The sequence below is a fragment of the Spinacia oleracea genome, chromosome 3, assembly GCF_020520425.1.
Source record: "Spinacia oleracea cultivar Varoflay chromosome 3, BTI_SOV_V1, whole genome shotgun sequence".
NCBI lineage: Eukaryota > Viridiplantae > Streptophyta > Magnoliopsida > Caryophyllales > Amaranthaceae > Spinacia > Spinacia oleracea.
In genome coordinates this window covers 65,313,624-65,339,070 of record NC_079489.1, presented here as the reverse complement: position 1 = coordinate 65,339,070, position 25,447 = coordinate 65,313,624, and the positions used below count along the sequence as shown (strand labels likewise).

The following is a 25,447-nucleotide window of genomic DNA, read 5'->3' as shown; positions in this document are numbered from 1 at the left end:
GGTTAATTGAATCTAAGGCGGATCCGAACGTGTTGTGGACTATCTACGGAGGGGCGACATTTGGACTCCTAAACTTTTTCTTGTTCGGTTCGGGAGCAGCTAGGGAAGGCACGCATCACACGTATGTATCCTAAATTATGATAATTGACTATGTGGCAATTAATTTGGATTCCTGGCTTTATGGTTTTTTCGCATGAAATATATTGTTTATATATGCCATAATAACCTAACAAAAAGAACTCTAGAAGCCAAATTGTCATGATCCGAATGTAATCTCCACGCTTGCTTGAACAACAACGAGTTATTGAGGGGTTCAATGGATCTAATACCTATGCCACCCATCAGCTTTGGCCTATTGATCACTTCCCTTCGAACCCAATGGATACCCTTTTCTTTTGACCCTGCCCACCAGAATCTACTAATAAGGGAGTCCAACTTGTTTGCAGTTGAGCAGGGAAGTTTGAGTCATGACATGTGAAGAAATGCTTAGAAGCACCGCTTGGATGAGGATTAGCTTAGCTTCTTGGGGGATATGGATACTAGACCAATTCAAGATTTTCTCTTCTACCTTGTCCACTAAAAACTGGAAGTTGCCCGCTTTCTTTCCATGAATATTAATTGGAACTCTTAAGTGACTACCCATATGGTTAACTTGGGGCATATAAAGGATGGATTTTAGGGTTACCTTATGCTCATCTAACATTGCGGGGGAAAATTTTACAAAGGACTTGTTAAGGTTTAGGTGTTGCCCTGAAATTTTCCCAAACCTCTCTAGAATTTCAGAAACCGAAGTACAAGACCCTTGATTCCCTTTAAAGAAAAGCATTGCATCATCCGCAAAAAACAAATGCGTGAAAGAAGGAGATCTCCTAGATACCCTTAAACCCCTAATCAATTTGATATCTTCCGCTAAAGTCAACATTCTTGATAGGATATCCATACAAAACAAGAAGAGGTAAGGGGAAAGAGGATCACCTTGGCGTAAACCACACTTAGGTCTGAAAGGGGGTGATGTTTTCCCATTCACCAGAGTCTTAAACGAAACCGTACTCACAAATTGAGACAATAATTGAACCCATTTATTTGGGAAACCATAGGCATGAAGAACCTTGTAGAGGAAAGTCCAATCTACTCGATTATAGGCCTTGGACATATCGAGCTTCACTACTGCCATATCTCCATTCCTTTTTGTATTTACCATATGCAGAAGCTCGTGACTTAGTAAGACATTATCTTCCATACATCGTCCCGGAATGAAGGCATGTTGATAGTTTGAGATTAGATTTGGGAGAATCTTTTTCATTCTATTCACCAGAACTTTGGAGATACATTTGTAGATTGTATTACAAAGAGTAATAGGCCTAAAATGCGAAGCCAGCTCCGAGCTTGTATTCTTTGGAATCATGACTAGCAAGGATTGGTTCCATTCCTTTAGTAAAAAAAACCAGTATGAAAGAATCGTAAGATACTCTTTGTCACCAGATCGCCTACTACCTCCCAATGAGATGAAAAGAATTTACCTGTAATTCCATCTGGCCCTGGGGATTTCGAGCAATGAATGCTAAACATGTTTTGTCTAATTTCTCAATTATTACCACAAGAAATCCGCCCCTTTCCAGGCTCGAAAACGGCTCATTCAGAATCTCTATATCCTTTTCGTTTAAGGAAGGTAGGCTTAATTGCCTCAGAGTATGATCGATGTCTACGCTATGATCATCCGCTACAATAGGGTTATAGATATCCTGTAAGGACTATGTGATCACCTCCACCACTTTCTCTTGTCCCTCTACCCATTCCCCTTCCATATTTTTAATTGAAACAATCTTATTTTTGGCTATCCTACTCTTAACCCTTCTGTACATCATAGGAGAGCTACAATCTCCTTAATCCATTTCTCCATCATACGTTGTTGCCAATACTGGAATTTCACGGAACACAATGGGAGCCATTCATTAATTTTCTCAATATACGCATTCCCTTGTGCCACATCCACCCGATTACCTGCCTTTTGAGTTAGAGAAGATGTTGTTTCCTTCCAGTTCACCCCCCAACACTTCCTGTTGGAAAGGCACCAATTCTGAAGTTTTGATCTAATATTTAGCAAATTCTTTTTAACTTTGAACATACTAGATCCTCCCCCATCAACTTCCCAAGAGTTAACTATAATTGCTTGAATCTTCTCAAATTGTAGACACCGATTCTCCACTTGATAAGGTCGCCTCACCAAATTTTGATTAGGAGAAGAATCATAACAAATTGCCGCATGATCCGACACCATTATAGGTTCATTTTTAAGCCTCCCCTTCGAAAATTCCTCAAACCATGTTGGCGAGACATAAAAAGTCAGGCCCTGGGCACTTATTGGTCCACGTAAATCTTGGTCCCGAGACTAGGACCTCCATAACATGGTTACGTAATCTCCAATCAATTAAATCATTCGCCCCCTTAATTATTGGACTGTCCCCCAATTTATCTTCTAATGTTTACTTTCAACATAAGGTAACAATTTGCCAATATCTTTTTTCTTTAAGTTCTTTATAAAAAGTTTCTCATAGTTAGTATTTTCGCAACTTTTTCTTTTCCCCTTTCCACCCTATTCCAGCTTATGCCTTACTTAAATTATTAATTTCATCAGGTAAATTTTTTGAAGATACGACGCATTTATTTTTCGTACGACAAAAGGATTTTAAGTCATTATTAAATTAATATAATTACAAAGAAATTTTAAATGTTGTTAAAAGGTTGTGAAAATTATTTCTTATTTAAATTAATCAATGCATAGTACTTTTTTCCAAATAATAATTTAGGTAATGCATATGAGAGATATGAGCTACAATTAACTTTCTACAATAAGGATTGATACCAACACAAATATTATTTTCTCCATTTTTGTAAGTTTTATTAATAAAAAAAATTTAAATTAAAAAAAGTAAAAAAAAAAACCCAAGACTCACCAGAAGATGACACATGTCATTTCTGGTGTGTATTTTAAAATACGATCGTTTAAGAAAAGTGTATCTCTTTTTAAAATACGAAGTATCAAGAAGATGAGTACAAATTTTAAAAAGTACTCCTTCCGTATGTATTTATTTAAGAGATACACTTGGCCGGGCACATGTATTAAGAAGAAGAATTGAATGAAATAAAGTAATAAAACAAATGAAGTTGGGTAGATATTTTAATAAGTAAAACAAGTGGGGACCATGTCATTGTAAGGGGTAGGGTGTAGTTATGAAATTATTTGTTTAATAAGGTGGTGGGACATATGATATATTAAATAGATTATTTAATTAGATGGTGGAGTTGATAAGTTACTAAAAGTGGCAAGTGTATATCTTAAATAAATACGACCGAAAAAGGCGAGTGTATTACAGAGGTAGTATCATACATTGTTCCAAAGAACATAGGTTCTCATTAAATCAAGTAAGCCAGAAGAAAGAAATACAATCACAAAGACAAGGAAGCTATTTATTCTCCAGCCTTGTTGCAATCTTGCCCTGATGAATCCACGCCCAAACACTATCGGTGTAGTTGCATTTCGTTAACTCAAATATTCAGATACTTGTAGCATTAACATTCTAATTTAACGCACCAGCATTCTCCGTCGTCTTTGCGTTCAGTGCACATTGAGAAACATATGGTTTGAGCTGCAAAACGGGGGGTCCAAGATCTATCAGCTAAGTGAAGGAATCTCAATGAAATCAAACTACATAGTACAAACCAGTCAGTTTAGAGTTTAGACATCATAGACCACAGCAATAAGGCTAATAGTGGCCAAAAATCAATTACAGTACCAATTTACGAGCAGAACTTGATATAAACTTGCATACAGCAATCTCAATGAAATTTCCTCGACTAAAAAAGGAAAACTACAATAGTATTTCAAAAGTGAGATCTTGTCCACCATTCAATCTATTATAAAAGAGAACCAAATTATGCATGGGCATTAATTTAAGTCCAAGTAATCACTTTATACTTCGAATATTCACATAAAGCGACCTAATGCAATCATCGACACGTTACAAACATCACTTAGAAAAGTCTGAAGTTCACACACATCTAGCCTGTGCAGATGTGTGCAGATGTGTGCAGATGTTTGTCAGGTTGTATATTTGAACCAAATTCAGTTCGATGAAGAGAACTTCAGTTGACAACCTTTCATACACAAAGTTTTGGCATTTTACCGCCCATGCTGACTTATGATGCCTAAAACTTGAAAACATATCAGAAATGTTGAAAGAATCAAACATGTCTAGATAGAAGCACGGGATTTTCAAAGATATTCCACATATATGCCTCAGGTACTGGTTCTACAGTATGTCAGTACGACTTTAAATGTTTAAAAGTGAAGAATTCTCGTCCTATAACTGCAGAAATCTAAAGCTCCCATGTTTGACCTAAATCATGCTATGTTTTATGGTCCAAAAGTTAAAAGCAGATTTTTTTCATTAAATAATTTCTCTAATCCCACCTTCCAAAAACTGTCGAAGAAATCTTGTTTTCCCTGTAAATTAACAGGGGGCATCATTTCTTTTAATAGACTTTTACAATGAAAAGCAATAGTCTACTCACAAATTGCCAAATAGAGACAAAAAGTCCCTCATCTTTCCACTCCCCTGCCCCCCTGTTCCCACAAGTTAGGCATGCAGTTGAAGGGAATCGGAAAATTCAAAGAAAAATAAGGAAGTTAGCGGTGAGGATGGGATACACTACCTTGAAATCCGTAAGATCAGGCACAACATAGATAGGCAGCTTTTCTTGCACCACAACATAGCCACCTGCAACAAAATTCATGTTACTACTCCAAACGACAGGAACCATAGACAAACAAATGACTTCCTTTTAACATTTATTTGGTCCCTTGCTAACTATAGCAGCGATGCAGCAGCTTATACAAGAAAACTTCCATTTTCTATTAAAGTAAGACTTCACAATTTTCTATATGTTCAAAAACGGTTGAAACATTTGGGAAGAAACCAAACTAGGCATGTGAAGAGAAGGGACATACCATGAACCCTAAACTTCCATTTTCAATTAAAGTAAGACTTCATAATTTCCTATATGTTCAAAAAACGGTTGAAACATTTGGGAAGAAACAAAACTAGGTATGTGAAGAAAAGGGCCATACCCTAAACCCTAAACCCTAAACTTCCATAAATGGATCGATAAATGATATTCTTGGACGCTTAAATGTGGTAAGCTAGGAGTCAAAGATGAAAACAAGTAGAACTGGAGGTCAATTAAACCTTTGTTTGTGTGGAATCCGGTAGACTTGCAATTATTTCCTTTGTAGTAGTTCCAACAAAACTAGGTATGTGAAGAGAAGGGCCACACCCTAAACCCTAAACCCTAAACTTCCATAAATGGATCGATAAATGATATTCTTGGACGCTTAAATGTGGTAAGTTAGGAGTCAAAGATGAAAACAAGTAGAACTGGAGGTCAATTAAACCTTTGTTTGTGTGGAATCCGGTAGACTTGCAATTATTTCCTTTGTAGTAGTTCCTAGGCGCCCTCTTTGGATGGAGGATATCAAGCGATGATGTACGCTTCCTACGCATTGCCCTTCCAAGCCCTAGTATCAATCCCAATGGCATATTTTCTTCCCTGACAAATTAGGATAACCAAATCAATTACTATATCTACCAAACATATCGAAGAGTCTTACAACATGCAATAGCTCATACACATAATAAATAATTGTTTTATGTTCCTCCTAGTTCCAACTACCCTCGGTTCATGCATATGTTCTAGTGTTCTACATCAAAACCCATATCCGACTTATAAAGCATGGATAATTTCAGAAAATTAAACAAATTTAGAAATGAGGCTAATTATGTATGTAGTTGAATTTAATACTTTTAGGGCCTACCTGGTATTGGAGTATTTATTACAAGGGTAAATTATAAGGGAGCAACTTACACCAGGGGACTAATTAGAGTGAGAGACTTCACTGGACTTGATTTTCATAAGGTTTGTCATGAGGGAAACAAATCAGGATCTTTCAAGTTTTTATTCCAAAAAACAACATGCATATTCTCAAACAAAATTAAAACTAAAATGAACAGAATTAGACCCAAAAGTTATCAAATTAGTCACAAACTCACAATTATGAACAGAAAAATAACTTTAAAAAAAAAACTGACAAATTTGAAGGAAAACATATGTTTAACTCAAAACATTGAACTAAAATCAAATTAAAATAAAGTAAAATCTAAATCAAGAACGAAATATCATAAAACTGAAACTGATTTATACCAAATCACAAATTCAACACAAACCAGTGTACGAATGAAATATGTAAATCAGGGGACACGAAGCTTCAAATCCAACCCACCTTTGAACAAAAATGGCTAATTTTGAAGAGAGAGAAATAGAGAGGAAGGGAGATAAGGCGTTGGGAGCTTGGGACAGTGGAGAGAGACTGTATCTTAGTTACATAATAATATCATTAATTTGCCAAAAACAACCTTTTATAACCTGAGTTTCGCGAGAAACAACCTTTTAAAAAAAATTGCGAAGACCTTAAACTAAAAAAATTGCGAAAAACAACCCAAACCCATTTTCTGACATTGACTTCATTATTCCGGCCATTGACTCGCCACGTGCAGGGCACATGTTATTACTTTTGCCTATTCACACCCAAGTTCCCTCCAAATTTCCATATTTAAGCAAATGATAACCTTAAAAAAAACTCTGGGAAACCTTCACATTCTCTCTGATATGCCAGCAATGAAGCTCAGATGAACATCCAATGAATGCTGCAAGCTTGCAAATTCTTGAACTCGAATTTAGTAAGATTTTTCATCTGAAACAATCCTGGTGGAATGCTACCAGTGAGAAAGTTATGAGACAAATCAAGAGACTCTAGGTTACTACAACTAGCTAAAATTGAAGGAATGCTCCCTTCAAGCTGGTTAGCCCAAGCATAGAACACGGTAAGCTTCGAAAGCATGCCGAGTTGCGGCGGAATCAAACCCAAAATCTGATTAGTATCCAACTGCAACTGAACCAAATTACTACAGTTTGATAAAACCGTAGGAATAGAACCAGTCACATTGTTATTACTAATAATAAACTCCTCAAGCTTAGACAAACCTCCAATTGACAAAGGAATTGAACCCGAAGTCAAATTCAAATCAACATCAACAGTCCTCAAACTAGTACAATTCCCAATCTCTTCTGGGATAGAACCCACAAGAGAATTCTGCCAAAGCAACATTTTTTCAAGCATTTACAGCTTCCCAAATTCAGGTGGGATTGACCCAGATAAACTATTCTCATACAAACGCCAATTTCAGCCAAATCGATTCAATTCAAACATTTGGGGGAAAAAACCATAACTTTCCTACATTACAATTCCACAAAATTAATACACAAAACTTACCAAAATAAAGATGTTGATAGTGGAGAATTATTGAATTGAGAAAAAATCAACCTTGGACCAGCAATTTCTACGAATTTTTTGAGCAGGAAGAGAGGAACTTGAGATTGGGGGAAGAACAGAGAAAAGAAAGAACACAGTGACTTTTTTTGGGGTTATTTTTGCTTTAGGAGGAAAATTTGGAAAACAAAACTTAGCTACTTCTGTGAATTCGCAACCAAGGTTTTTACCTTAGACAAAACCTTTCTTCATTGACCAATTTGCTGAATTCATCAATTTAGCTACTCATCGTAATTTTAGCTCATATCTGACAGAAAATGTAAATCAAAACTGAATTGAAAGCTTTACGATAATCAAGATTAAGACCAAGCCAACTAATTGAATACAGCAATCACCAACCAAAAAGAAGACACGAAGTAACAAATAGAACCCTAAAAATTCCAATTGAAAACCCCAAATTTAGAAATTGTGCCCCAATCCCACTAATGTATCCTTGTAATCGACTAAAAGAGTGCGTAAAAATATTGAAACATAGACGAAGTTGAAGATCTTACAATTTAGGAGAAGTTCTGAATTTGTTTAACAGCAATCAGGGTGCAAGGAGCAGACAGACGAGTCTGAGTGTCTGACTCAGGCAAAAGGGGTTTTGGGGGGTTTAGTGAATCAGCCCAATCAGGTAATATGGGTTTGTGATGATTTGCTCCCACTTTAATGGGCTTGGAATAATAAATTATTATTTGGGCTTGAAGTAATGTACTCTCTTGAGTATAATCTCCTTCATAAAATGAAGAGTTTATTAAGTGGTAATTTTGGATTTTCTCATTTTTTTAGATGTCCTTTAAAGTTTGTTTCATATCTTAATGTAAATTCTTCTATTTATTTTCTCCCTATCTATTTTCTCATGAGCCCACACTACCTACTCATGTGCATATTTTATACACAATTCTTAGTAACGTGAAATTTGACTTTTAGAAACGGATGGAGTAAGATATAATTGAAAGAAAGAGAAAAAATGGATCCGACTAGAGCTGATCATCATGGGCCGGCCCGACCCGAAAATTTGCGGGTTTTGGGCAGAATATTTCGGCTTGCTTTTCGGGCTCGGCCCGGCCCGACCCGAACTTTTTAAAAAATTTGCGGGCTTTGGACAACGTAAATCAACAATTTTAGTTATAAATTTGGCCCAGTCCGAAAATCCCGCTAATTTTGGCCCGAAATAGCGGGTTTTGGGGACAAAAAAATTGGCCCGAAGCTTGGCCCGGCCCGACATCATGGGCAGATTTTTATTCGCTCGGCCCGGCCCGCCATTTGATCAGGTCTAGATCCGACAAAAGATAGAAGATGATAAGTGATCAAAATTAGTGATTTGATTATTTTATAGTGAAATTACTAAATACTCCGTAAGGGAGCTGTAACAAGCCCACCACTCAGTCACAGCCCAACAACCACCAATGAGGCAACAACCAATGATGCAACAGCAAGGGATAACGGTCAGATGGGACCACGTGGAATTCTCACATACAGCAGGCGCAAGAAGACAAATTAGCACAGGCTATCCTTTTGGGGATCTGTGTATAAAAGGGAAGGGAATTTGGGGAATAGGGCATGTCATTTTTGGTTTAAGCAGACTTTGCCTGTGGGAGAGAAAGTGAGCTCTCGAAATCTCACTGTAGACTTTCATTAAATAAAACAAGAGTTTTTCCCTTCTCTAAAATTAATCCTCTAAGTGTTCTTGCTATTTCTGTGTGTGTGCTTGCTGTTTCCAGGTAGCAGATCAAAGGGAGTGTTACATTTGGTATCAGAGCAGCTCGGTCCATGTCGGGAGGTAGGCCACTGCCGCGGAACCTCGAGACGGTGGAGGAGGACAGGAATACGGAACTGGAAGCCAGGGTGGACAGGTTGGAGACTTCTTTGGAAGCCATTGTTTCGACTGCGATGAGAGATGCTATGGCCACCTTGCGACGTTCCATGACTGAGCAACTCAAGGCCGCAGCGGAAGAGGAGGCAAGGAAGAACCGCGAGCAGGCGGAGCAGATGGAAGAGAGGTTCAGTCGTTTCAGCGAGGAGATAAAAAAATTGGTGAACAATAGTAGTAGTCGTCGTAACAGAAACGGAGGTGGAAGTGACGATGACGAGGAGGTGGAAGGACAAGGATCTCACGGTGGTGGAGGTTTCCGAGGAAGGAATTGGAGGTTTCGAAAATTGGATATGCCAGTTTTCGAGGGGGCTGACCCAGATGGTTGGATCCTTAGGGCAGAGCGATATTTCAACTTTCATAGACTGAATGCGTCGGAGCAGATGGACTCGGCCATAGTAGCGATGGAGGGTGATGCCCTGCGTTTCTTTCAGTGGGAGAATCGTCGGCGGCCGGTCGAGGGGTGGTGGGATCTTAAGGATCGGATGTTGAGGGAGTTTCGTTCTTCGAAGGTGGGAACTCTCCACCAACAGTGGCTCGCAACAACTCAGACCACCACGGTGGAGGATTATCGTCGCCGTTTCATTGAGAGAGCAGCCCCATTGGAAGACGTTCCAGAAACTGTGCTGATGGGTCACTTCTTAAATGGGCTTAAGGATGATATAAGGAAGGAGATTCAAGTACTGGAACCTTACAACTTGAAGCAGGCCATGGATCTGGCCATTCGGGTTGAGGATAGGGACCGGGTTGAGAAAAAAGGAGGGTCAGCTTTGTGGAGCAATCGGTTTGGGTCGACTAAAAACAGCCCAAATACAGCCGCTTCTGCAAGTGGGCCGGCCCAATCACAAGGTAAGACCACTTATTCTGGAGGGGGTTCAACGCAAACATCGGTTGTGTCTCCCCTCAACAATTCCTTCAGATCTGGAGTAAGGAGGTTGACGGAGAGTGAACTTCAGGAAAAACGAGCCAAGGGGGTGTGTTTCCGGTGTGACGGAAAATGGGAAGCAAATCATGTGTGCAAGCGAAAGGAGTTGAGTGTGTTGTTAATGGAGGGCGAGGGCGGTGGAGAGATGGCGGACAGAGATGAGGCGGAGGAAGAAGGCGACGTCGGCGGTGGCGTGACCCGACCTGAAGTTTCGTTGTATTCGGTCGTAGGACTCACTCACCCGAAGACGATGAGGTTGCGTGGGCGAGTTCTAGGAAGCGACGTGACGGTGATGATAGATCCGGGAGCGACTCATAATTTCATATCATTAGAGGTGGTGGAAAGGCTGGGAATACCGGTGGAGGGGACAGAACAATTCGGGGTAGCATTGGGAAACGACGAGGCCGTCCATGGCTCCGGTGAGTGTCGAGCAGTTACAGTCTCCTTGGAGGGGAATATTGAGGTATGCGAGGATTTTTTACCGTTGAAATTGGGTGGTTCGGATGTAATTTTAGGGGTGCAATGGTTGGAAAAGTTGGGAGCAGTGATTACCAATTGGAAGACACAAGTGATGAAGTTTCAGTGGGGTGGAAATTCGTGTGTACTCAAAGGGGATGCGACACTCGCCCGAACCTGTATCTCTCTTAAGGCCATGATGAAGACCTTACGAAAGACCGGTCGGGGTATGATGGTGGAGTGTAACCGATTAGAAGCAGGGGAGGATGTGGCTCACGCGACTGGCGGGGACGGGGTTGAATTTCTTCGGAAATTGCTGGAACAGTATGCTGGGGTGTTTGAAATGCCGGTCGGGTTACCACCCGCCCGGGGGCATGAGCACGCCATTGTACTCAAAGAGGGAAGCAACCCAGTGGGAGTACGACCTTACCGATACCCACATTATTAGTGATCAGACCGTCAGTGAGCCCTTTTTCTAGTCCCGTATTATTAGTGAAGAAAAAGGACGGGTCATGGCGGTTTTGCGTGGACTACCGAGCTTTGAACAAAGAGACAATACTAGATAAGTATCCAATACCTGTTATTGATGAATTATTAGATGAGTTGTGTGGGTCTGTGATTTTTTCCAAACTCGATTTAAAATCGGGCTACCACCAAATTTTAGTGAGGCCAGAGGATGTCCACAAAACAGCTTTCAGGACGCATGAGGGACATTACGAATTCCTTGTGATGCCCTTCGGGCTAATGAACGCCCCGGCCACCTTTCAGTCATTGATGAATGACATTTTCAGACCATTTTTACGAAAATTTGTGTTGGTATTTTTTGATGATATACTTATTTACAGTACTTCAGAACAGGAGCATGTGGAACATATGAGGGTAGTGCTGGAAATTTTGGCTACACAGCAGCTCTATGTTAATCGAAAGAAGTGTGAGTTGGGCAAGAGGGAGGTGTCCTATTTGGGACATGTAATATCCAGTAAGGGAGTGGCTATGGACATGGAAAAGGTCCGGGCAATTATGGAGTGGGAGACACCTAAAAATCTAAGGGAGCTCCGCGGGTTTCTAGGGCTTACCGGGTACTACCGGAAGTTTGTGGCTGGATATGCGCACATTGCACAGCCTCTAACAGAGCAGTTAAAAAAAGACAACTTCGGGTGGTCAGACAAGGCTAATGAAGCTTTCCACACTCTGAAACACACCATGGCAGCAGCCCCAGTTCTGGTAATGCCTAATTTCAACAAGGTTTTTGTGCTAGAAACTGATGCGTCGGGGTATGGTTTGGGGGCGGTATTGATGCAAGAGGGTTGACCCATGGCTTTTTACAGTCGGTTGTTGGGGCAGCGAGCACAAAGCAAATCAGTTTATGAGAAAGAGCTTATGGCAGTTTGCCTTGCGATACTTAAATGGAAGCATTATTTGATGGGAAGACATTTCATAGTTCGCTCGGACCAGCAAAGTCTCCGGCACATTACACAACAAACTGAGATTGCATCTGACTATCAAAAGTGGGTGAGTAAATTAATGGGGTTTGACTTTGAGGTGCAATACAAGCCGGGAACTTCCAACCGGGTTGCGGATGCCTTATCCAGGAAGACGTGTGGCAAAGTGGAGTTAGGGGCGATGATCAGCTCACGCGTGGTGGATTGGGAGGAACTGAACCGTGAGATAGAGGCCGATGGAGTATTGGCAAAGATCAAGGAGGAATTGATGGCAGGAAGGAACACCACTGCATTTGAAGTATTGGAGGGCAGACTCACATATAAAGGAAGGCTGGTCATACCTAAGGAGTCCAAGCTAATTCCCACATTACTGAGAGAATACCATGACTCACCATTGGGGGGTCACGAGGGGGAAGCAAAGACTTATTTGAGGATGGCACAAGAGTGGTATTGGCAAGGAATGAGGAGAGTTGTGGCCGCCTACGTGAGACAATGTGATACGTGCCAACAATACAAACACTCCCAACAAACCCCAGGAGGCCTCCTCCAACCTTTACCTATACCCACTCGCATTTGGGAAGATATTTATATGGACTTTGTAGAGGGTCTTCCGTTATCTAAGGGGGTAAATTCGGTGCTTGTTGTGGTTGACCGTCTCTCAAAATATGCTCACTTTTTAGGCCTCAAGCACCCTTTTAATGCAATGAAGGTGGCAGAAATCTTTGTGAGGGAGGTTGTTCGCCTCCATGGGTTTCCGGCCTCGATAGTGTCTGACAGGGACCGAATATTCATGAGTACCTTCTGGAAGGAGCTGTTTAGAGTACAAGGAACGGAACTCAAACGAAGCACGGCTTACCATCCTAAAACGGACGGTCAGAGCGAGATAGTCAATAAGTGTCTGGAAACCTACCTAAGGTGCTTTACGGGAAGCCAACCGAAGACATGGGCAGGGTGGCTACCTTGGGCTGAATTTTCATACAACACCTCTGTACACACTTCAACTAAAATGTCTCCTTTCAAGGTGGTGTATGGGAGGGATCCACCACAACTGCTCAGGGTGGGTAAAGGGCAAACGCCTGTAGATAGCTTGGAGGAGGCACTGCAAGAGAGAGATCTGATCATTGCAGAGTTACAATTGAATCTGATTAAGGCCCAACAAAGGATGAAGATGAATGCAGATCGCAAGAGGAGAGAGGAATCATTCGAAGAAGGGGACTTGGTTTATCTTAAGCTGCAACCTTACCGCCAGAAATCATTGGCTAACAGACCCTTTGAGAAACTTTCTGCTCGTTTTTATGGTCCCTATAAGGTCATACAGAAGGTGGGAAATGTCGCCTATAAACTGCAGCTACCAGAGGATTGCAGAGTTCATCCTGTTTTCCATGTTTCGCAGCTTAAAAGAGCCATTGGAGAAGCTATTACTACCACGGCTATACCTGCACAAATTACCCCAGAAATGGAATTAGTGGCTGAACCGGAGGAAGTACTGGAGGTACGTAGTAGGAGTATGGGCAGACACATAGTGGAAGAAGTTTTGATCAAATGGAAACACTTACCACCATTTGAGGCTACCTGGGAGAAGGCCAAAGCAATTCAAGAGGAATTTCCCACTTTCCACCTTGAGGACAAGGTGGCACTTCAAGGGGAGGGAGATGTAACAAGCCCACCACTCAGTCACAGCCCAACAACCACCAATGAGGCAACAACCAATGATGCAACAGCAAGGGATAACGGTCAGATGGGACCACGTGGAATTCTCACATACAGCAGGCGCAAGAAGACAAATTAGCACAGGCTATCCTTTTGGGGATCTGTGTATAAAAGGGAAGGGAATTTGGGGAATAGGGCATGTCATTTTTGGTTTAAGCAGACTTTGCCTGTGGGAGAGAAAGTGAGCTCTCGAAATCTCACTGTAGACTTTCATTAAATAAAACAAGAGTTTTTCCCTTCTCTAAAATTAATCCTCTAAGTGTTCTTGCTATTTCTGTGTGTGTGCTTGCTGTTTCCAGGTAGCAGATCAAAGGGGGTGTTACAGAAGCGAAGGTGGTTGATTCATGGGAAACGAAGGTGGCTGAAGCCAAATCAATCTTGAGGTGAGCATGGAACTAGGCCTACGAAACATTATGATCGAAGTGACAACATTTTCATGTTAATTATTGATGATATTTTTTATTCATGTTCTATTTTTGTTTATGTCGTTTGTTCTTTTGTTAAACATAGTGGTAATAAGTTGGCAGTGACTTAGCCCACTTCCAACCTTTGGAATTCAAGACAAGAATGTGGGATGATGATTTTCTATTTTAGCTGCTTTGGCTCTTCATGAAGGTCTACTTGAAAGCAAAAACACTCAACATCACCAATTTCTTCATTGAAGGCGACACTCTCTCGATCATCAACTCAGTTAAAGGCATTTCAAAGATCCCATGAAACTTCAAAACATCATCATCGACATCACCCGTCTTCTTCAACTTTTTGATTCTTATGCCATCAAACACCGCAATTTAGAAGGTGGACCATGGTGCACATAGAGCATGGTGCACATAAAGCATGGTACACCTTAAGAACATTAGTATATAATGAAAAGAACATATGGTTACGTAAAAAGAACATGGACATATATTTTTTTATATTTTTAATAAATTGTGATTTTTTATAACAAAAAAGTAAAACATTATATTGCATGTTCTTTTGTCGAAGTGTCATGTTCTTTTGTTTATGCACATGTGTTCTTTTTGTGTACATGGTGCACCATGCTCTATGTGCACCATGGTCCATAGTCCACGGATTGATCAAACACGTCTACATAGAAGCAAATAGACTGACAAATTGAATTGCAAACATAGAACAACTAGTTTCAGATTCAATATATATTCATGTACCCCAAAGTCGGTCTTCACTTTCCATCGTAAAATGACAACTACTTAGGAATCACCCTTGAGCAGGAGTCTCCTTCTAATGTTTCTTTTTTCTTATCAGTCCAAACAAATAAAATAAAAATATTGCATGAAAATAATACTTCATGGCATCAGCAGAATCTAGAAAAATCGAATTCTTGGGTTAGACAACCTGCATAAAATACAGGTTTTTGGTTTCATAAGGGCTTGTTTTCTGAAATTATAAGTTATCAATGTCAAGAATGTCAAGAATTTTGCTTTAGTGTAGTTTGAAGTATGAGAGTTCATCAGATTCACGCAATGAGCCAAGCTTGTAAAATGAGGATGTCTATACATATACTTAGTACACAATATACATCACGATATACATTCAATCAAAATATATGTGTGTAAGACTTTGTATCAAAAGGAAGCTTTCTCCTTAAATACACAAATTTGACTGTGCGTATTCACTTATCCTGTTTAGTTTGTACACCAGTTTCTGAATGTCATCTATCACATACCAGGGACTGCGTGCTACATATTTTTCTGCAGTAAGATATCAGTCAATTTCATTTTGCTTTATTTTACCGCCTATACCATTTACAAAGAGTATGCACCAAGTAACAAATGCTGTTTTGACCTTAATTTCTCAATCCTTTTTGGCTGACAATGTTTTAATCATTCCTTTTGTGATCTTCACAAACCACATCAGATTCAAGCCTCCAAGCACAACCGGGGCTATTAGAATGAGGAAATATCCAAAGTGTGACAGCAGCTTGATCTGGAAAACAAGCAGAGTTAAAAAAAGAACGAAATGAAGGCAAATAGGCGGAAATTGAGGTGAAAAGGACAAAAGGTTTATCATTAACTGAAGTCATTTTGTGTGAATTATGCTATCTATAATCTGTATGATATGTAGCTCCCAAACTAACTCTTTATACATTGCTGCATGCCTGCATATGTATAATGGTATGCTTACTGTAATATTTGCATTCAAGCAATTCCGAAATTGTCAATCCTCATTTTAGGACAGTACCTTACAAAATCAATAAGCTCTAAAAAAAGTCTCTAGGATGGATCTGCTTTGTCAGAGTAATATATTATTTGGTAAGATACAAGTCATGCAATCTCCGTGTGACCATGTCATCAAAATATGAACCAGCTACGTGTTATTTCTATGTTGAAAGTCATCCAGTGATTCAAATAAAATCTTAAATCTATGTTATTTTCAGTGTCAGGAGGATAAGCACGCTATTAGCTGAAATACCAATAGACAGTAAAGCATGGGAGAGTATGAACATACAAGAGCTTCACTACTTTACCTGTTCATAATGCACATAGATGTGGAAGTACACGTACATAAACAAAAGAACCCTAGCAACCTGCAACAGAGCAATGCAAAAAATCAAGGAAAAAGCAATTTTGAAATGCTTAAAACCAAAGGTGCTGTCCATTAACAAATAAAGATGCCTAGACAACACTCAACAATGAATGAAGTCATCATGAACATTAAGCCACATGGCTTGAAAAAGGTGAACTACCGAAAAATAATGAATATTCAATAAAAGTTCCTTCTCTCCATTTTACTCACCAGCCAAGTTAAGAATATAGCCACTCCATTGACAACATAGGCTTTAGATTTTTTCATCCCAACTGCATCTAGATACCTTCAACAACAGGAGTTTCATATCATACTAGAGAATAGGTAAAACTGAATCTTTTCTGATTAACACACTTACAAAAATGATAATAAACTTACCATCTCAAATTGATCCCTGGTGTTGTTATCTCAGAAAGAAGAACTATATAGGTATAGAATTGCCCCGATCCGGTCAACATAGCATATGCTAGTGCTGCCATGGACAGAAGATGATGAAGCACCTGCAAAAGTCATCCATCACCCATGCAAATTCCTATAAGATCACACAACCTAAACACATTTCTCCAAGGTGAAGCATTCATAGCTTTGTTTCGCCTTAAAGTTCCACAACAATGATATATGAATAAAAGGCGGAGCACAAAATCAAGGTATAACTTACATATTCCATTCCACCCAAAGAAGGACGAAACCAAAATATCATGGCAAGATCAGAAAGGAAGTATCCAACTGAAACCTGTCGACACAGACGAGACAGGAAATAATTATGAAATTCTACTACCTCAAAATTGTTAACAATAACAGAATACATCAAGTTGACATATTACACAATACTTTCCTCCATGAGCAAATATTCACTTAGATAGAGATCCCCATTTCAACACCTTACATAACTCAGAAGTAACAAACACAATGTAATTTCAAATCTAATAATGCAGAATCACGAACTGTCAAAGAGGACTATCTGAAAGGCTAGAATTCACCCGTGTCCCAATACTATCAGCAGGGAACATTCAAACTCTGCAAAATAAAAGCACTAGTTCCTGCATCATAAATGCATAAACTTGAGGCATCAACATCATTAAGAATGCAAAAGTCAACTTAGCCCTGTTTTTTCTCTATAATGATCCAAATGGTACCAGTAATAAATAACTCAGCATTGAATTTGGTTCTCTATTAGCCAAACAAGGCCTGTAGTCCCTATCATTTACTCCATTGAGCTGAACCAACTGGAAATCCATCAAGAAGAATAAAATCCTACATTACTACTGAAGTTTTCCAGCGGCCAATCCTTAAACTTCAATCTAATGGAATAAGTTGATGAGCTTAAGCAATATAATTGAATCACACCGTTAACTAACTTCTGGAAGCTGCTATGCATATCTTATACAGAATGTTTCACCAGTGTAAAACTGTAAATCATACCAACAATCATATATCCAGATCATTCCTATTTACCAGAGACAATAATTACCATAAGTACACACGCTATGGGGGTTCCATGTCTCTGAACAAAGTGCTATAAACTCGATGAAGCATAAACCCCAAAGCTAAGGACCTTATTGATGACTCTGAATATCATGAACCTGACTTCAAGCCTACATATATTTTGATACACCCATTTGATGCAGCAGTTTATCAGTTCCAAATCTCTCTAACTATCTGAAATTCTGAATTCCCTCCTTATGGTAATCCAGCACCACTCTTCAGCTAACAGCAGACATGTATGCACAACATAGCATTTAGTTCAAAAATTAATTATTCTCCTAGTCATTATTATTTTTGCTTCCGTTCCAATTCTCTTTCTCTAGCTATCATGGGAATGATCCCATATTTTCTTCAGGAACAAATCATAGCTTATTCAAAGATCCATGACGTGCTGGTTCACTTCACTAACATATTGAGTGTCAATTATGTAACCACCTATTGGTTTGACTTACTATCAGCCCAAATTAGATAGACTGTTCATGACAATCAATACCATCCACATTAACTATGAATTATCTTTGAAAACACCTTGAAGGGTTTTATAAGAATCATCCTCTGTAGCTACTGCAAGCCTATAAAAAATGAAAAAAGTCCCAATTCCAATTGCTGGCCCTTCAATGTGATATTGTTACTATCCAATAAAAACAAGGCATGAAAAGACGCATATGTTCTCCTGTAAGCTTTACTGTAATGAATTAAGTGCAAGGGGAGGGCATAATAGGTAATAAGTAATATTAGGTAGAAGACAAATTAGGTAGGTCTAGTAGAAGGGTTATAAATAGTGGCACATTAGGTTATGGGAGGCATGTGGAGAATTTGGTAAAGCTTAGGCTTTGGAGAGTGGTGACTCAAGTCACTAAACTTGGAGATTGGTGGCCTCAAGTCACTACTTTCGTATCCCATTTTGTGTCCATTCATCTATCAACTAGATTATTGCATATTTCTACCATTAATTTTCTGCACCAAAATCTCAGTTCTTCACACTTGGTATCAGAGCGGTGCAGTTCTGGGAGGTGGTACTGATCTGATTTTCTGGAAAAAAAAAAAAAAAAAAAAGAAAAAAAAAAGAAAAAGAAAAAAGAAAAAGAAGAAGTTAAGATGGTGTTTGCAGGATCTGATCAGAAATCCCAGGAGAAGTGGGATGAAATTTTCCAGAAATGCAAGGAAGAATTCGTGAAAAACATTATGGAAGGTCTTTCTCCGATTTTCTCTTCATTTCGGCAAGAATTGAAGGAAATCAGAGAGAAGTTTACTGAACTTAGAGAAGAGATACTTAAAAGGGAGAATGAAGAATTTGAAGAGGACGGCCAGGAAGATCTGAAGTTGATTGTTGAGGGTTTGAAATCAGATCTGGTGGAAGGTAGGCAGGGCAGCAGGCAGGAGAAGTTTTCAGGTACTTATTCTGGTGAAAATCGAGGTGGTATGTCCAGTGATGGTGGTCTCCACGTTTTTATGTATGGAGTTGTTGAAGGTGAACCACCAACAGAAGGATTTGAGAAAGGCGGTGCTGGTGGTTGCGGATCAGGTGGTGGTCCAGGCTCTTTTACTAAAATATGTAGGGTTTGTGGTTGTCTGGGAAGAGAAGCAAATGGTTTCTCAAAAGGTGGATCTGGGGCAAGCGGGTCGGGTGGTGGACCCGGATATTTTTCCAATAGGAATACTGGAGATGGCTTTGTTGGGAGTATGACTGGTGGTGGAGGGTGGTGTATCAATGTCGGTGGTGGAACAACCGCTTGTGATGGAGGATTTGACAACAACCAGTGGGAGAAGATTGTGCCGCCGGAGCCTGGCGGAGGAGAGGGAGTCACCAAGGGTAATGTCGATGCTAGTGGTTCTGATGGAGGCCCGAGTGATAACAGAGGTGGTTGTTGTGTTGGCTACAGTGGTTTAGCCGGAAGTGATAATGGTGGAGAAGTTTGGGGATTTTCAGAAGTGGAGTGTTGGAGAAGCTTCACTGAGTTACTTGTTGGCTTGGAGAGGAAGCTGATTTTTGAAGATGATGATAGCAAACTGGTAAAGTGCAAAAAGAAAGACCTTAACAATGAAGTAAGGTGGGTGAAGGCACGTGCTTTGGGGGAAGGAGTTGAGAAAGTTTTAAAGGATATTAATGAAAATTTTGTGCTGCTGGGTTTACATATTCTGATCCAGGTCAGTGCAATTAAAAGGGAAGAGGGGCGGGCCAACTCAAAGTTTGGGCCTACTCATTTTAAGCCCAATTTTTTAAGTGTTGAAGACAAACCTCTAGATGGCCAGCATGGGTTTTTAGTCTTTAAATCCATTTTTGCATCACTATACACCAATCAGTCCAACCCAAACACCAATTCAAACACAACTCCCTCCAACCTATACTCTCATCATCTCTATCCAAGCCCCATTCATTCTTTCCAAAAAAAAAAAAAAAAAAAAAAAAAATTATCCTCTCAAGATCAGTTACTGAATTTCATTTCCACATCCAAGCCAATGACACTCTTAGTGACACTTATCAATATGCTACAACGCCGGTGGCTGAGTTTTGAGGATGAGAAGTTGTTGCACCGGCATTCTATGATTAAGCACCTTGAGTATGAATCAACTCTCACCAATGGGAAGTTCCAATTCATGCAGCAACTCGTTCTTAGTTTGGGCCGCAAGAAGGTGGAGATGGATCATGGTTGCCAGCGCCGGGAAGCCAATGCAAACTTCTATCCACCTTGAGGACAAGGTGGAAGTTTAGGGGGTCGGTATTGTAATGAATTAAGTGCAAGGGGAGGGCATAATAGGTAATAAGTAATATTAGGTAGAAGACAAATTAGGTAGGTCTAGTAGAAGGGTTATAAATAGTGGCACATTAGGTTATGGGAGGCATGTGGAGAATTTGGTAAAGCTTAGGCTTTGGAGAGTGGTGACTCAAGTCACTAAACTTGGAGATTGGTGGCCTCAAGTCACTACTTTCGTATCCCATTTTGTGTCCATTCATCTATCAACTAGATTATTGCATATTTCTACCATTAATTTTCTGCACCAAAATCTCAGTTCTTCACATTTACATTGAAAAGTGACTGCACAGAACAAAGCTAAAAGGCTTTCAACACTATAGAAGAATGACCTGCTTCCCAAAAAAATTCCACATAACCCTCAAATACTCAAATCCATACAGCTACGGAAAGCCATGCAAATCAAAGAGAATTATGAACATTCCCTCAACCAGCAAAGTTTGCACCTAATGATACAATAATGCACAAACATGTGGATCTTGACAGGCACTCTTCTCCGACTAAGAAAATATCAATCATCCAATTATTCCAATACCCTTGCAGGGAGTTTAAGATCTCATGTAACACTGCTCAAGCCCATATACTTGCTAGTGACTGCCATACTTTTCCGGCTAGCTACTGCTCAATTAACAAAAGGAAGTAAGGAAAAGAGAACTTCAGACATAAAACTAAAGTTCATAGAAGTGAACATATTTCAGAACTCCAAATTAAAGGAGAATCCATGTTAAGAACTTTAACACGAGCAAAAGAAAGAAGCCAGCAGATCATAATTTCTAAAAACAGAAATCTTTCTCAGATATGCTACAGTCTCCTAGGCAAAAGAAAAGAAAATCCTTCAAAGGTGAAACTAACAAAAGGATAATCATGACATACGGTGAATGTTGTGGTGTTGCCTTTCCTATCTACCTAGTCTCAGGGGTTTGGCGAGAAAGGGCTTCTCAGGTTTGTACTAAAACTCCATTTAGAAAGTTGTCAAGCTTTTGATTTTAAAACTTAACTCAACTTCGTGTTAGTAATAATAATTTCAATGGATTGACATTTATTCTATCCTAGAGAAAAGGTTTGCAGACAGCATTTGCAGTATCTGCACTGATCAATCTCCCGCTTTCCCATTTCTATTCCCTCCAAGCAAAACATCCTCCCCACTGAAGAACATATACCAGATTCCTCCAAACAAAATTTTCCTCCGTCACAAATTCTAGAAAGACCAGAATCAAAACTAGCTCCATCTCGATACTAATTACTGAGTTGCAGGGTCAAAAGACATATCAGTGAACCCCCGCCCCAAACATTGAATACATGATTAATATTAATCGTGTGCTATTAATCATTGAATCCATACACCAAGATAATAGAAAAGAAAAGAAAAGAAAAGACCAACAAAGAGTTTGATGGCCCGGGAACTACAAGATTGGAGACCGAACGTAAACGAAATATACCCCTAATATAAATGTCGACAACGTTGAACTTCGAAATAGAATAGGCCCACGTTGTAGGTCGTCAGAATAAAGATCTGACCCGAATGCCAAATAAATCGACAAAGCTGTAATAAAGATTGCATGAACAGTTGATATAGCCCTGCAAACAATCAAAACTCAAGTCAGAAAATTGGAAAGCTTGAAGGGAACTATTGATCAGCAAAGAAGCATTTGGAAAGTCACCTGTTATCCCACTCAATTTTTTTCATCTTCGGAAGGGTAGAGTAGTGTTTGAAGCAGATACCATTGATCAATTGAGACAAATTGTATACCTATTCGAAAGAGAAAAATTCAACATATGGAACAGAAAAAGGAAACACTTAACCCTTTAAAAAGCGTAATGAGCACATACCAATCTGCAGGCGAAAATACCACATACTACGGAAGTACATGGAACCCATGGATATTCAAACAGATACTCTTTCAACAGCTGAGTAGCCCAATTCTGATAGTATGTTATCATCACAGCAAAACAGAACTTCCAAGAACTTTGCCAAAGGATAAAAAGAATCCTGTATTAATGTCCAAAATATGAAAATAGACTTAGAAACTCGCAAAAGAACTATATAAGCTAGTCCCAAAATGACCATTTCAGAAATCTAATTCAATATCTAACAAATAATTTCACTAACAACTAAAGAATGTACTTTGAACAAAATACATCATCTTGTTTGACACAGCTCTTAATACAGATTTCAAATCCCACAAAAGAATTGTAGAAACTAGTCACAAGATCTGATACCACAAGCAACGACGATTACCCAGGCGAATGTATTGGATTGTCCATAATCACAAAGTGAATTATTAATAACTATCATAAACTTTTGATCCCTAACTTTTGGCAAAATCATCAAAATTCCTTAATATGTGGAACAAATTTCCCAGGCTTACAAATAACCCAAAATCTTATCAAAATGACAAGTAATACTATCATTTAATATATGTTCCTTAAAAAATACTTCATATTTTTAATTAAGCTTACAATTTTAAGCAAAACCTGATCAATTTCAAAATGTTGTAATTAAAGCACGCATCCCCAATTTCAAATTGATCAATTTCTTCATACATTGCTATTATCAACAATAAAAATCATAATAACAACAACAAGAATGACAAAAAAAGAAGAAAAATAAAACCCCAAGAACACATAAATGTCGTTTTCCAGAAAAAGTAACATACAAAAAAAGGAAAAAAAATCAAGAAAATCAACACCTTATTTAACGAACAGAAATTCTGAAAACAAATACTCCGTAAAAAATTTGCAGAAAGAAAAAGAAGATGATTACCAAAGTTAGGGAGAGAATTGGCTAAACTTCTTGAAGATTCTAGAATGTGGATTTTGGGCGTATGATTGTAAGTTTGCTCGAGGAGAGAGAATCGTGGATGGTGAATGATGTATATATATAACTAAATACCATGAAAAAATGAATGGAAGGAAGAAAGATTATGGGGGAAATAAAGAATCGAAGAAGAAGTAGAAGAAAAATTAGACTATTTGTATGATAATAAAATGAAGAAGTACGAAGCGGGGTGGTCAGTAATTATTAATCGCATTTTCGTCTGAGTTCAGTATACCTTTTAATATCTTTCTTGAGAAAGAGTACAAAGAAGGTGGATCAGTTTAGAGATGATTATAGGTCGGCCGAGCCCGAGCCGAGCCGAGCCGAGCCGAAGCGAGATGAATTAAAATTGGGTTGATTTTATAGGTTATTCACGGGTTGGGTCGGTATATCTTAAAATGTGATACAAAGTATTACGGAAGTACGGAGTAGTATTTGTCAAAGATGACTAAGAAAAAGAGCCTTAACAATGCCATAACTAGGCAAAAGAGGGGAAGTACGACCAAAAGTACAAAGACAATTCTCATCACAACTCTTAATAATGTCACAACATGGTTTATTTGGTAATTGTGGATTTGGTCCCTTCAAAGCCGGCAATCATGGCATAAAACTAATCTCCGGTTTTCCACATATATCCATCTGTCCGTTAACCCCTTTCATTGACACTCCAATTACCATTATTATGCTAATCACAAGCATTAATCTCACCATATTCTTTCCTATAATCTCCATTTCTTCTTCTTTTTAAGTACTCGTATTATGAGGGGATCGTAGTGTATTTTGAAACGGAGATGATATATTTCTTGGGTTGTATTGATAGTCTATTTATATATAGGTCCTCACACGTTACATGTGTAGCCTTTAGTTAGCTGATTTTGAATTTGTTGCGTTAAAGTTTAATTTAGACTTTTAGGGATAGTAGTTAGTTTCACAAAGAAACAAATCACGAAACTTTTACGTAAAATATGGTTTTATTATCAGTTACATTTTAGAGGGTGCAGAAAAGGTGTGTATGAACACATGGTTTGGCAAGCCTATGGCAAGGCCAATACTTCACATTACATACAGTCGTTGGGCCGGATTATCCACGACTCGCTTAAACCAGCCCGAATAATGAGTTAACTGGATCTAGCCCATTTTATAATGGCAAAGTTAAATTAGTATTTTAAGTAGTCCACTAATTTACTGTTTTGCTCTAATCTTTGGGCTTGGCCTTATTTAGAATTGGCCATATGGCTAAAAGAGCTCCGTTATAATCGGGTCTAATCAGTTTGATTTATAATCGGGTAATATTTTATGCGAGGTCATTGTGCCCATATAAATTAACTGTGCAACTTTTTGCATCTCCACTTCAATTTTTTTCAGATACCGGTCGGACCAGGTAAGTTTTGACAGTCCTAAGCAATAATCATTAATCAACATCATGGGTTTCTTTTTTTCTAATCTCGAAAACTTACCCTTGTATTCAGATGATTTCGACCAAACAACACCTAACACTATAAGAATTTGTACCATTAATGACATTGACAACCCAATAACGACGGGTCAAAAATTTCGTCGCAAAAGCCTTTTGCGACGGGGCTAACAACCAAATAAAGACGGGAAAAACCGTCGCAAATGTCTTTTATGATGGGCTAACGACGGGATTTTCCATCAACGACGACCCCCTTTTATGACGGATCTGCGACAGCAAATTCCACCACTATTGACGTTTAGCAACGGGATTTTTCGTCGTTAATGATACAATTTCTTGTACTGTAAATATGTATTTAAATAACAAAAATTCAATGAAACAATGATAACTCAAACTAAAACTCATGAAACAAAAAATTATTTGTTACTCCAAAATCAAAATTATACAATTACAAAAGAACTTCAATTTTACTTGGGACAATCTGGAAGGCCACATTTTGCAGGAAGGGCCAAGAAAAGGTCCTTGTCAATGCCATACTTACGCAAAAGAGGGGAATCAGCATAAGAACAAAGACATTTCTCAGTATCTTGTGAGATTG

At 39.0% G+C, this 25,447-nt stretch overlaps 2 protein-coding genes across 8 annotated transcripts; both read right to left on the bottom strand.

Annotated features, from left to right (window-relative positions):
• Positions 1-3,311: 3,311 nt before the first annotated feature.
• LOC110783564 (uncharacterized) lies at positions 3,312-8,096 on the bottom strand. Of its 4 annotated transcripts, none has more exons than XM_021987914.2 (4): positions 7,939-8,096; positions 5,453-5,607; positions 4,714-4,778; positions 3,312-3,647 (listed from the first exon to the last, which is right to left on the bottom strand). In XM_021987914.2, the coding sequence occupies exons 2-4, from the start codon at positions 5,595-5,597 to the stop codon at positions 3,579-3,581; spliced, it is 279 nt and encodes a 92-aa protein (XP_021843606.1). In that variant the 5' UTR covers positions 5,598-5,607; positions 7,939-8,096; the 3' UTR covers positions 3,312-3,578. The 4 variants fall into 4 exon arrangements, with proteins under 4 accessions (XP_021843606.1, XP_056696371.1, XP_021843607.1 ...); XM_056840393.1 differs by lacking the exon at positions 7,939-8,096 and adding an exon at positions 7,615-7,697; XM_021987915.2 differs by lacking the exon at positions 7,939-8,096 and adding an exon at positions 7,388-7,593.
• Positions 8,097-15,327: 7,231 nt separating this feature from the next.
• On the bottom strand, positions 15,328-24,218 carry LOC110793049 (uncharacterized). Of its 4 annotated transcripts, XM_021997878.2 has the most exons (10): positions 23,382-24,218; positions 22,448-22,607; positions 22,279-22,367; positions 22,057-22,195; positions 17,038-17,112; positions 16,758-16,879; positions 16,590-16,665; positions 16,321-16,380; positions 15,639-15,779; positions 15,328-15,544 (listed from the first exon to the last, which is right to left on the bottom strand). In XM_021997878.2, exons 2-9 carry the CDS (start codon positions 22,556-22,558, stop codon positions 15,648-15,650), a joined length of 804 nt encoding a protein of 267 aa, XP_021853570.1. In that variant the 5' UTR covers positions 22,559-22,607; positions 23,382-24,218; the 3' UTR covers positions 15,328-15,544; positions 15,639-15,647. The 4 variants fall into 4 exon arrangements, with proteins under 4 accessions (XP_021853570.1, XP_056696370.1, XP_021853569.1 ...); XM_056840392.1 differs by having other exon boundaries at positions 15,328-15,779; positions 23,308-24,218; XM_021997877.2 differs by having other exon boundaries at positions 15,328-15,779; positions 22,448-22,583.
• Positions 24,219-25,447: the final 1,229 nt, after the last annotated feature.